This window comes from Paramisgurnus dabryanus, chromosome 3 (assembly GCF_030506205.2).
Source record: "Paramisgurnus dabryanus chromosome 3, PD_genome_1.1, whole genome shotgun sequence".
In the NCBI taxonomy this organism is placed as follows: domain Eukaryota; kingdom Metazoa; phylum Chordata; class Actinopteri; order Cypriniformes; family Cobitidae; genus Paramisgurnus; species Paramisgurnus dabryanus.
Window position 1 is genome coordinate 31,181,449 of NC_133339.1, and position 14,173 is coordinate 31,195,621.

General features: G+C 38.3%; 1 protein-coding gene across 11 annotated transcripts in view; it reads right to left on the bottom strand.

Moving 5' to 3' along the window:
• The window catches only part of caskin1 (CASK interacting protein 1), an 84,416-nt gene that overhangs the window by 20,121 nt on the left and 50,122 nt on the right, over positions 1-14,173 (bottom strand). For all 11 annotated transcript variants that reach the window (XM_065274978.2, XM_065274421.2, XM_065274786.2 and 8 more), the window contains exons 3-7: positions 9,796-9,893; positions 8,868-9,013; positions 8,330-8,425; positions 8,078-8,208; positions 890-998 (exon numbers count right to left, since the gene is read on the bottom strand). In XM_065274978.2, the coding sequence (XP_065131050.1) occupies positions 890-998; positions 8,078-8,208; positions 8,330-8,425; positions 8,868-9,013; positions 9,796-9,893 (580 nt within the window). The remainder of the gene's footprint in view (positions 1-889; positions 999-8,077; positions 8,209-8,329; positions 8,426-8,867; positions 9,014-9,795; positions 9,894-14,173) is intronic.

Genomic DNA, 14,173 nt, shown 5'->3' on the forward strand with positions numbered 1-14,173 from the left:
TCTTTTTAGATTTTCTACAATGTGAAACTTTTTAATAATCCTTTGCACAGTGGCCACTCTCTGAAAACATTTGGAAATACTTTTGTAGCCTTTCCCTTTCTTGGGAGCATCCATGTGAAACCAAAGGTCCACACTAAGTTCTTTAATTTTACCCATAACTTGCAACTGACCAGAAACTGACTAGCACACAGATGTATCAGCTCTTCTGAATTTAAAGTTGATTCAAATGCTTGAGAAAATACTAAAAGTTAACATAAATTTTATGGAGCAGAAGATTGCACTTCCTGATAATTTAGCGATAAGTTCTGGGGTATGAATAATTTTGGACATGGGACATTTTGTCAAAATCTAAAAAAATGTAATAAAATATATATTTTTTAATAATATCACTAACAAACTGTCTTTCAGTCTTTGCCCACTTTCTTGTGTCATTTCCAGTCAGAACTCAGAAGCTTCCCAATTACCAATTAAAAAATCAACATAATAAAAAAATTTGGCATGGGTTGGATAATATTAAGCACAACTGGCCTTTGAGGTACTAGTATGCATCCTTTAGGTACAAATGTGTACTTATTGAAAGAGTACTGCTCCAGTGATAGCTTTTGTACCTTTCTTTTGAGAATATAAAGTAAAAATAAAAGAAGGTAATTAATTTCAGAATAAGATTATGTCTAGAAAAATTGACCTTTTTGAGACTTTTCCCTTTAGGCTATTACTCTGTCCACCATCCAAACATTTTTACTTTTTCCACTTTGCCTAATCTTTTCCCATGCAACAATCCATAATTTACATGCACTACATGCTGTATTTGTTGCTGCCGTTGTGCATTAAATTTCCCACTTGGTGATCAATAAACTGTAAATTAAAGAAATGAAAAATGTCTTCTTACATCCAGCAGGAGGCGCACCACATCAGTCTTCCCACACAACGCTGCTTCATGTAGGGCCGTGCCTGCTTTAGTCTGCCTGTTGATGTCGATGCCAGCCTGAATCAGCAATCTGTTAAGGGAGGACAAAATTAGTGACAACTGTTGGCTCGAGGCTGAACTACTGTACTGTAAACTGTGATAATACTGCTTACATCCGACAAGAGAATTCATCGAGTCCCTAGAGCTTCACAATAATCGAATTTGTGTTTTTTGGCAAGACAAGCATCACTATCACTAAAGCTCAAATGAAGGCTACACTGGCAGAAATAAAGGTACAAAAGCGGTCCCTGGGACGGTATCCTTTAAACAGGTCCTAATATGTACCATTTAGGTAGAAATGTGAGGACTCTGCCATAATCTGGTTTGGTAATTATATCTAGTTGTGTATGGCAGGGTCCTGACAGTACAATGTTTTGTGTGGGAGAACGTGGTTTTGATATTGTCATATCAGACCACGTTTTTCCCATGTCTTGTGACTTTTCCCCGCTCCCTTGTATTCTCTTGTCATTGTGTGTTATTTTTTCCCCGCTCCCTTGCATTTTCCAGTCTTTGTTTTTATGTCTTGTTTAGTCTAGTGTTCTGTTCATGCATATATATATTTATATATATTTATATATTTATATATGTTTATATATATATAAATATATTTATGGTTTTGTCTTGTTGGTACCGTGGTTGTCTTGTGTTTGTATGTGTTTTACAGGTTCACGTGTGCTTCCCTCACAGGTGTTCCTGTTCAGTGTGATTGCCTCCTCTCGTCTTCCTCACCTGTTGCTTGTTATCCTCTCGTCTGATCTGTGTATTTAATCCCTGTGTGTCTAGTGTGTCTTTTCAAGTTCGTTTGTCAATGTCAGTTTGTCAATCTCAGTACTGTGTATGTACTCACCAGCTACTAGCTTTGCTAGTTTCTAGTCCTGTCTTGTTGTGTGCTTTTGATACGTCTAGTTTGTTCATTTATTGTTTCCCTTATTCTGTGCTCTCTGCTGCCCAGGAGTCATTCTCTAGATACTGTTTCGGTGATCGCTGACTGTTATAGAGACTGAATTCTCCATCTGCCTGTTTAAGGACTGCAGTGCTATCTGCCTAGTTGTCCACTACTCTCTCCCACCGTTCGTTTGTCTGGCCGGAGCCCGAACGTGTGTGGCTTGTCTCCCCAGTGTCTGTGTGTGCTCCTCGCCCTAGCCGTCTGCCTCGGAGTGGCCTTTGCGCCCAGACGTGCCATTGTCTGTTTACATTCCTTATCTGTTAAATAAACATTTTCTGTTATCCGCACTGGGATCCATTTGCCTGTTTTCCCCCACCCTAACAGTACGAACTTGCCATAACTAGATCCCGCGGAGATGGACCTATCCTGGTCTGACTACAGAAGCTGCCAAGCGCATGTCCTGTTCGGCCTCCGGCAGAAGGGGGCCAATGTGAAGGATTTCGCTATGGACTTTTTGAGATCTGCCAAGTACTCCGGCTTCAACGAGGCAGAGTTAAAGGTAATTTTGTGTGATACCGTCAGGAGTCTTGTCTTGGTTTTGCCGTGTCTTTTATTTAATTCTTGTCTTGTTTACCCCCTCGAGGGAGTTTTTGTTTATTAATAAAAGTCTTTTGAGTTGAGAGCTGTCTGCACTTGGGTTCATCCACCACCATCCCTGACAAGAAATATGTAGCTTTGAGGTACCACTGTAAACTATTTAAGTTCAAATAATATCCCAGTTATAGCTTTTGTACCTTATTTTCTGAGAGTATAAGAAAATCAATAAGATTTAAGGAAGACTTACGACCCTACTGAAAATACCAGCTAAGACCAGCCTAAGCTGGTAGTCTCCCAGCCTCTCGGTAGGCTGGTTTTAGAAGCTGGTTGTGGTCTGGTCTTAGCACCAGCTTTGCCAGGCTGGGAGGACCATCTTAAAACAGCTACTTTTATTTTAAGATGGTGGGTCAGCTGGTCTTCCAGTCTAAAAAGTGTCCAAAACCCCTTTAAAACCAGCCATGCAGCTTAGTCTTTTTAGTAGGGGACTTGGGCCAGTAAGCAACCACCTGCTCATCCAACACCCAGAAAACGCTAGCAAACCAGCACAGCATTAGAAACCACTCACACAGATAGCAGTGAACTTTCACAGGTGGCAACAAAATCTATTATTGTCCTTATTGTGGCAGTGCACATGGTATATTACAAGACTAGTACCCGCTGATCAAAACCTTCCCTAGAATGATAAACCATCTATTACAAAGAGTGTGAGCCTCTGACGCTAAAGTAAATTCAATTACAGCCGCAGGACATCAGCAAACACAGGTGGTCTGAGTCATTGCTCATCATGAGAGGAGGGGAAACAGAGATCTCGGACCTCACACATCAGACATCTCTCTCAATATTTAGCCGCCAAAACACACCGCTTCAGGTTCAGGTAATATCCTCAACCGCATGACCCCCATTGCAAAATGCAAGAGATTAAATAACATATTGACTGGTCGGGTGAGCACATGTACACGTGTATGACCGCTTGTGTGTCGTCCAGCACTGGCTCATCTTGGAGACCACCAAAGCCGGTTAGACAGGCACGTTCGCTTGTGGGCAAATGGCTACATTAATATTAACAAAAGAGTGTTAACATGATTCTGAGCTATAGCGACAGCATTGTAATATAAAGGTAACAGCTATGTTGCAGGTGCTATGATGCATTTCTTTCACAGATGTGAACAACCAATAAAGCCTGCTTTCATGTTTTCCCTTTACTGCATCAATCTATTTGAAATCTGCTTCATGCGTTTAGCCTGTAATGTTGCTGGATTAATGACGTTATTAACAGTATTGTGATAGCCCTCTCTCTGTTGTTGTAACCAGCACATTCACGTGGCTTATATTTAGCTCCCGGCTCATCAGAGCTGGACCCGTTAGGTCCGATGGAGGAATGGTGTATCTGTGGGATGCGGAGATGCTGTGGGACCTGGTTTCCATCAAACACATGGTTGTCCAGACAGGCTGATTGACGGCAAGTGTCAACGCATACCTTTTAAACACTTTTTGACACACCACTCACACCACCACTGACATCAATGTCGGAGCGTAAATCCTAAATCCATGTCATCCGGGTTAGCCAAACTCTGCCAGCAGGATGTACACTGACAAGTATAGTCGCATGTATTGACAAGCAGTATTGATAATCATGGGCTACTGCACTGATACTCCAGCTAGTGACAGGGCTTGCGTTTGAGCCTATTTATTATTACAGAAACGCCCACAGAGTTAAAGGTGCAGTGTGTAGAATATAGCGGCATCTAGCAGTGAGATTGTGAAATGCAACCAACTGCTCAGTCCACCGTTCACCGAAATGCATAGAGTAGCTACGGTAGCTGTCACAGGACAAACATGTTGTCATCTAAGACAAAATACCATAGTGACAAAACCGCTTTCAGGTTGTCCATTTAGGGCTACTGTAAAACTATGGTGACACAAAATGACAACTTCCATGAAAGAGGACCCGCTGTGTATGTAAATAAAAACGGCTCATTCTAAGGTAATAAACACATAAAATAACACATTTTAGATACTTCTAAAAGTTACACACTGCACCTTTAACAACACCTATTATGATTGATTTTGATTGGCCAGTCGTGACATTTGCAGGTTTGTTATTCCCAGATAACAACCACTCAAAACTAATAACACACGGAAACCCAATTCTGCAAATCATTCTGGCAGGTACAGTTTAATACTATACAATGTCTTTAAATAACATATATGACATTATTTTTTACAAATTATTAAACCAAATAGTGTGTTTGTGACATCTGAAATTCTTATCTTAAAGTTGGTCTTAGTACACGATGTAACTACAGAAGAGTCAAGTTTTAAAGGTGCAGTGTGTAATTTTTAGAAGGATCTCTTGACAGAAATGCAAAATAATATACAAAACTATATCAGGGGTGTATAAAGACCTTTCATAATGAACCGTTATGTGTTTATTAGCTTAGAACGAGACCTTTTTATCTACATACACGAGGGTCCACTTACATGGAAGTCACCATTTTGTGCCGCCATTTTTCTACAGCAGCCCTTAACGGACAATTTTTTTATTAAGTTGTCTCCGACGATGACATGTTTGTCCGGTGGTGGCTACCGTAGCTTCTCTATCTGTTTCAAAATTGAGGGGTGAGCAGTGGACTAAGCCATTGGTGACAATTCGCAACCTCACCACGAGATGCCTCTAAAATGTACACACTGCACCTTTAAATAGCAAAAATATCGAAACTCTGGTTATTTTTACGACGATACTAATGGTCTAATCAGATTGGATTGTGCTAAGCTATGCTAAAAGTGGTACCGCCAGACCCGGAGATCAGCTAAATGGATTCCAAAATAGTAAAAATCAAATGTTTAACTCTAGGGGAGCTGGAAAATGTGTGTGTCCCTTTAATACCGAAAGGAAACTTGTTTTCCCTGCGGACGGTCTGCATTTATTAAAAATGAGCAAATAAAATATTTCATCTCAATATTTAATGTTCCTAACCTTACTTATGAGGTAAATAGCCGTGTAATATGCGGGATAATGTACACCTTCAGTGTGATACAAGACCCTTGGCTTCGTTAGGTCTTGATCACACTTGTGGGGCTTATTTTTGCGATAACAACCGGCTGCCTATACATTATCCCTTACTTAAAACTCATTGCATTTGCTACTACATGGAAAGTGGTTGACTCATAAAGAGTTTTTAATACTTCATTAAGTTAAGAGCTTCATTTACTGTAGTTCATTTTAAAGTGAAGTCTGTTTTATGTCGAGAAGCCCATCCACCCTAATCTATCCTCTGCCAGGACATATTTCAATAATGCATATTTGCCAAATATCAGCTACACAATATTTACAGTCATAAGCTTACAACATTTTCAAAGACATGCAATGTAGTATTAGGTGGTTGAAGAGCAGGACAGTGCTGGTCTCTCAGTGATCACGGAGGAGGTTTGACTGTCACAATGATGGATGACAGTGGGCTGTATCAGGGTGTGGATGGGATGCAGTTAGAGGAATCAGGCATGGACGTGCACACAGAGCCTTTCTCCATGAACATGTGCACAGATATGGTAGCTGATACTTCACCAGTAACCAAATCCAGCGAGCTTGTGTATCAACACAGGAAATGCACGATCAAGCATGGAGCTCCTGTTTGAACATGCGGGACTCTTGATGTAAATTTGCACAAGAAGCACAATGGCAATGCAGTAGAAAGTCATGTGATAATCGATTAAAGCTCATCAAAGAGATTTTCACTGGAGTAATTAGCCTGAGCTCTAGGCTAAATTCTGATAATGTTCACACACACATACTGTATCCACACCCGACACAAATGAATTTAGGATAAAGCAAACATCAAATTATATATGCATTTATTCTACAGACAGGAAGTAAATTCAGTGTTTCTGACCTGCACCATTATAGCACACTCATTGGCTGGTGATTATCAGCAAGAGGACGTCTGTTGGCATAATGTCACTTCATAAAGCAAATGAATTCATTTACACACAAACACGGAGCAGAGCACAGCATGCGGATCATCACACACAACGGCTCATAAAGCAACTGCCATTATTAAGATTAAGAGTTTCCAAACCCTTTATAGTTCTCCAGTCAATCATGCAATTGACTTTTTGATCTTTTTATGACTATGCATGCCTAGCGGATAAATGACAGACCAGCTAAATACATTAGCTCCATATTGGTTACGTATTTAATTGTGTTTTTTTAAGCAAATAATATGTGCCAGGGCTGATCAAATAACGTCCCAAGCTCCTCAGTATAGGTCCATGCTAAGCCTTTACTGCCTGTGATGACAATCTTATACCCAGGGAGGTTTAAATTTCCATACAGTTCGATCAGAATGAAAAAAAATAACAATATAAAGCAACCTCCACAGCTGAACAAATATATCAGCATGTGAAGTCATAAATAGGACACTGTTAGCAAGCATATAAGCATTCCTCCTTCACAATGATTAATGATTCTCTTATGTAATAGCACCCAAACATTCCTGTCCCATCCCAGAACTGCTATGTGTTTTAAACTCTCAGTCGATACACACAATGCCTGCACGATCGTTTAATGAATTCCCCTGCTGTTACCATAACGCCACTGTTTCTTATCATGCTGCTGTATACCAATTGACAGTGGCTCATCGAGGTTCAACATGTACCCGTGTAAAAATACACAGAAAACAATGTTTACTGATGTTTTAGGGTGAAATGTGTGGTGCACAGTCGACCATAATATATAAGGTTATGTCTGTGCTATTAATAACATGCATGCATTGCTAGAAATTTTTAGCTTGTGTTTTGTAAGCGTCTTTTCTTCGATGGATCAAATGTACAGTTAATACATTCAGTGATATGACCTTGAAATATGATATAGTATTAAAAACCTATATATATATATATATATGCCAAATATAATGATAATTCAGTACCCAATCAATAAAAATAACAATACCAATCTTTCAATCGTATTAGCAACACAACTGACGCACCATGCTATGCTTGTGAATAATAAAATGCACTTCTGTTTAAAAAAAATCCATCTTGGAGGGATATGAACTTAAACAGTGTGTTATGACTTACAGTGAATGTAAACAGACAAGTTTAAAATAATGGATAGGCATATCATAAAAAAATCATTAAACCTCACAGACAGTGTCAATGCAGCCTAATACCACTTCTATTTTGTTAACCAAACAACAACGTTGACAGGAAAAACAAAAAAACAATTCATAAACATTATAGGGATTTAATTTAATAAGCCCACTACAATCAAACACAACTTTAAGCTAGCTTTAAGTAAACTAAACTATAAAGCTTATTTTATTTTAGTTACTATTGTCATCTTTCCAGCATAACATAAACCTGTTATCTATCACAATCATTTAAGAGATGCATGTGTTTGTTGATATTAATCCTAACATTTAATTTTTTGCCATGATTTTAAAATGGAAAATATTTTTTCATGCAGAGAGATGTTTGAAACAGTGGCCTGATTTACGTTCAGTGTCTGGTAAACAAAAAGTGCATTGGTGAGGGGCCGTTTGACTTCTATTCTTAGAAAAGCATTTAAGCCATGCATCTGACTCTCCATCCATCCTCTCTCTTTTTTTTGGGGGGCTGAGTGGTCTCACCTGATGATGTCGATGTGCCCATTCTTGGCGGCCAGATGCAATGGGCTGGTGCCATTTGGATCCGTGGAGTCTCCGGGCTTGGCCTCCAACAGAGCTGCACACATGTTACTGCTCAGGAGCAGCTGGACCACCTGCAGGCCAACAGACCATCATACACATACAGTAAGTGACACACACAAACACACACACACTAGCCAAATAAAGGCAGGATGAAGATATTGACAGTGAGCAAAAAATCAGCATGTGACTTACACCAACGCGGCCAAATTCACAAGCCAGGTCCAGTGGAGTTTTCCCAGCATTGTCTACTATGCAGGGGTTCGACTGGTGCTGCAGAAGCATCTCGGACTAAGGGCAGATAACCAGCTGTTAGTAGTCAGCACTACAAGATAAGGGTGTACTGAATAATGTTTTTTTTTGTAATAGCAAGCAATTACTATTGATGTCACACATCATTAAAGTTTAAATACACGTGTTCAGATCACGCAGAATACAACATTTGGCATTTTTTCTGAAATATAAATGATCATTTGCATGCAATTCTAAAATTGCTAGATGATGGTATGTTGAAAGCTGATACTTCCACTACCTTCTCTACTCAAAACCAACGTTTCCAATGATTTGAGAGCATCTTCATTTTTTATAAAATACATGTGCACGAAACGATCTAGCTTTAAAGCATAATTTCCTCAGGTTCTGGTTCCAGGTTGTCAGTGCCTATAACATATGTCTGATCTTTAATCACTCCGCAGTGTCTGTACGGAGTCTTTGAAGAACAGCGTGTACTCACCACGTCATAGTGTCCGTGTTGAGCAGCCAGGTGCAGGGGGATCTGACCCTCATCAGATTGACCATTCACAGAAGAACTAGACTTCAGCAGCAGCTTCATTGGCTCAGACTTTCCCTGCCATGCTGCATAATGCAAAGGCCGCATCCCTGAAAAAAAATAAGGGGTGATTATTTATACTGTAACTCACATTCAAATACATTTACAGTGCACTTATGCATTTGGAAGATGCTTTTATCGAAAGCAACTTACAATGCATTCAAGCTATACATTTTCTCAGTATGTGTATTGCCAGCACAATTTTTATATCAGTTGAGCGCACACAGGAGCAAAATAGATGCATTGTTTGGAAGTGGTTTTCAATGTTGTTTGTTTTATCTGTGTACCGGCAAAATAGTTCAAGCACTTGTTTGATGAGCCACCTGTTGACTTAAAGGGGACATTTCACAAGACTTTTTTAAGATGTCAAATAAATCTTTGGTGTCCACAGATAAAATAAGTGAGGTTTTAGCTCAAAATACAACATAGATAATTTATTATAGAAAGTAAAAAATTGACACTTTGTAGGTGTGTGCAAAAATGTGTCATTTTGGGGTATATCCTTTAAAATGAAAAAATTTGTTGACCTCTGCACTAAATGGCATTGGCGTGGTTGGATAGTGCAGATTAAGGGGCAGTATTATCCCCTTCTGACATCACCAGGGGAGACAATTTCAATGTCCTATATTTTCACAGGCTTGCAGAGAATGATATACCAAAACTAAATTACTTGGTTGATTTTATTCTCATTTTTTAGATTGATAAAAGCACTGTGGGGACCAAATATAGTTCTTAAACGTGGAAAAAGTCACATTTTCATGGTATGTCCCCTTTAATGTTCTGATTTCAGGGCTTTAGCTAACAGTTTTCATTGGGTTTTTTCTGCTGGTACCTTTCTGGTCTCTGATGTCCACTATGGCCTGAGACTCCAGGAGCAGTGATATAACCTCCACATTCCCATTGAGGGCTGCGTGATGGAGTGGTGAAAATCTGTGAAGAACACACACATATAATCATTTAATGCTGCCTCCCAGCTGCCTTCTATCTGGCCATTTTGCATTGTTATCCAAGTATTTAAGGTGCAATGTGGGACTTTTAGAATGATCTCTTCTAAAAGTCTCTTGACAGATAAGTGATCTCTTGACAGATACTCAATATACATAAGTGGTGTATAAAGACCTTTACAAAATGAACTCTATTGTTTTTATTACCTTAGAATGAGCCGTTTTTATCTACATACACCGCAGGTCCCCTTACAGTACATTGAAGTAGCTGTCATGTTTCTACAGTACCCCTATATACACAAACAGTTCTACAGAGCGCATTTCGTCTCTACATTGTCTCAGATAATGACATGTTTGTCCTGTAGAGGCTCCCATAGCTTCTCTATATGTTTCAAAATTGAGGGGTGAGCTGTGGATTGTGCTGCTACATGGCGCTAAAAACCCCACACTGGACCTTTAAAGGGATAGTTCACTTTACAAATGAAAATTCTGTCATTATTTACTCATCCTCATGTTGTTCTGAACCTGTATGAATTTCTTTTTTCTGATGAACACAAAAGAAGATATTTTGAGAAATGATGGTAAACACAAAGCAGTAAGTGACCATAGACTTCCATAGTAAGAATAAAAAATATGATGGAATTTAATGGGTACCGTCAACTGTGTGCTTACCATCATTTATCAAAACATTTTCTTAGTCATTTATCACAATACTTCCAAAATAGTTTTTTCCTACTATGGAAGTCAATGGTCACTTACTGCTGTGTGTTTACCATCATTTCTCAAAATATCTTCTTTTGTGTTTATCAGAAAAAAGAAATTCATTCAGGGTTTGGAACAACATTGAGGCTGAGTACATGAGGACAGAATTTTCATTTTAAAGTAGGGATGCACCGATAGGATTTTTTTGGGCCGATACCGATTTAAACAGACAACTTCTGGCCGATACCGATGCAGATACCGATATTAAACACTTGTATAGAATACTATACAGCTGGTCTATAAGCAAGTTTATTTCTGCATCAAATTATTTTTACTGAACATGGATTGGATCTTATTTAACTGACCAACATAATAAGAGAAGCACAAATTAAGCAAAAACAATTATAATAAGACAGCATGACAACCTTAAAAGGTGGTTTTTGCTACTCAGCATTTATCTTATTAACAACATTAACTCATTTTTTTACATACAATGGATTTCTTTATGCAGTTAATTAATAAACAATCGGTATCGGCCTGTCTCGTGCTATTGCCGATATGCCGATGGTTTCAAATTCATAAAAAATCGGCCGATAAATATCGGCGGCCGATACATCGGTGCATCACTATTTTAAAGTGAACGTTCCCTTTAAGAGTAATAGTATACTGTATCATACACTGCATGCATACACGCTTAAAAATAAAGGTGCTTAAAAGGTTTTTCACAGCAGTGCCATAGAGGAACCATTTTTGGTTCCTTAGAGAACCATTCAGTCAAAGGTTCTTTAAAGGAAAACACGACGGTTTTTTTATATTTTACTTTTTTCTTACCTCAACTTGAATGAATTAATACATACCTATCCATATTTAATGCGTGCACTTAATCTTTTTACAGCGCCTCGTGAATGTGTTAGCATTTAGCCTAGCCCCATTCATTCTTTAGGATCCAAACAGGGATGAATTTAGAAGCCACCAAACACTTCCATGTTTTCCGTATTTAAAGACTGTTACATGAGTAGTTACACGAGTAAGTATGGTGGCACAAAATAAAACATGCTGATGTTTTAAGCAGATAAAAATGAGAACTATATTGTAGGGCAGAAGAGCAATTAGTTTACAGCAGTTCGACCTAAGTGCAAACTAAGTGCTATGGTATGTATTAATTCATCCAAGCTGAGGTAAGAAGAACATAGTAAAATATTGAAAAACTGTGGTGTTATCATTTGGTGGTTTTCATTTAAAGAAATATTACCTGTTTATAACCCACAAAACCTTTTTTGCCACAAAGAACCTTTTGGTTCTTTATTGAACTATTTAGACAAAAGGTTCTTCTATGGCACCATGAAACACCATTTTTAAGAGTGTACTGTAGGCTTTTATGCTATACCAGAGCTGTAATACAGTACAGAAAATTAATTAAAAAATTCGGATGAACAATAAATTAGGAAATAGTTAATAGGAATGGGCAATAGAGAATTATTGCTGACTTGATTGTCGTGCAATCTAATTTCCATCAGGAGAGGGACCACATTTACATCCAGACATTAATTAACGTACACAGATTGGAACCCAAAGTATAGCTATAAACTGTTTAATCATCTGAATTCAGGGAGATTTACTGAATGGAAAGTGCTAAAGCACGACAGGGATATTTTTTACACAAGCGTGAGCAGTTTGCTGCTTTATTGTATTATTATTGCATCATAAAAGCCGGTAGGGATTACCTAGGCTTATGTGTCTTCTTTACCTTTACTTTATGTGTCTTCTTCACCTTCTTTACCGTTAATATGATCACCAAACAAACATCTAAAAACCTATTACATTCTGTCACTATGTTATCCGAGCAATACAATGCCTTTGTAGGTCAGATAGGTCAGAAAGATGCCATGGTTTTCCTTTTCTAGCATTGATTATTATTACTGATGTATTATTACTTTAAAGTTGAATTACACACTCACTATAACTTTTATTGCAGTTGAACTTTTTCATCATTCTTAAATTAAACAGGATATTTCAGACCGCAATGCATTATGCCGAATAGAGAGGGTAATGGCATACAGTGGGGTATACTCTGTGCCCTCAATTTTGAAAGTGCCGATGATTTTTCTAAGTGGAGGACCAAAAAAGCCCTCATTGGATTTCATTTACAGCTCGCGCTGTGATTGGTGCATGCAATATGCTGTAACCATGGTTACGGTTGAGCAGCCCTTGCTGCCAATGCAACTGTGAATGTAAACCCGTGGAGTGAGAGTGAGACGACTCGGAGCAGAATACTAAACACGGAGGAAACCTGTCTGACCTCTCTCGCGCTCTCTCGCTGGCACAAGCGTATAGGTTTGCACGATGCCACAGCAGCGGTGCATGCCGAGGGAAGGGTCAGAAAACCCCACTTGCCCCCTGAACCGCCCCCCTCTATCAGACTCAAAATACACAATCACAACTATGCAATATTCATTGTTTTTCTCACTGTATTAGGAGGTCAGATACAGTGAGCCCTGTCTCTTTATATATGCATGCATTCATGAGGTGAGCTATCTGTCTTTCAGACACATATACACTGTCTGACCTACTTTTTTTAATGAGGATACTAAAGCCTTAGGGTTTCCCTAGATGAAGCCATCAGCCTGAATATACCAAACAAGTGTGTCTGATAAGATAAGATCAACACAAGATATTGTTAACATCATCATCATCATCATGTGCTGATTAACTTGACTGAAAACATTACGCTTCAAAAGCGAACAGGAACGAGTTTTTGTTGGGTTTCCGATTAAATGCGTCTCACAATTCACAAAAGGTCGTGTGAAAATATTAACATTAATTAAATAAATTCTTATTATTTTGTATGTTCTCCTTTTGTTTTAATGGAAGTGTGCACTCGAGTCTGTGTAATACCAGATGAGTTCAATGTTTTCAAGGTAAGACCTTTTGCACCCTATGAGTTAACATAGCCTATTTACATATATTTACATATATTTTAATAAAATTATGCATATTTAATTTAATTATTTCTTGTTTAAATAAGATTTTAATATGTCATAATCTCAGATTTTCACTGTGATCTTACTTTACTGTACATACTACATGACTACATGAAACATTATCAAATATAAACCCTTGTGGAATCTGATACTTGAATAACAATTGTGTCTGGAAGGCAGAAAATTTAACAAGGCTTTACTAGATTAACATTCACATCCATCACGGGACTCATAATTATGCAGAATTACTAAACATCCGTCCTCATAAAAATACAATATCACATTTATGCATACGTTCTAATATGAACAAAAACACATTTTACTACAGTTGATTTTCATTATGTGGACACCTGCTGTCCTCCACGTTAAGTTCAATGCAAATTTAAAAGGCTTGTGTTTGTTAAAATCTAATAAACTACTCGTTCAATCTTACATACAGGACTTGGCTTTTGACAAATTGTTCATGCGTACTAATCCAGGAGCCCTTTACTGATTCACTGCATCTGCGTTCATCTCAAACAAAATTTCATCAGACAAGACAATACTACATTGGTAATATCCGTTTCTGAAATATCCACTACAA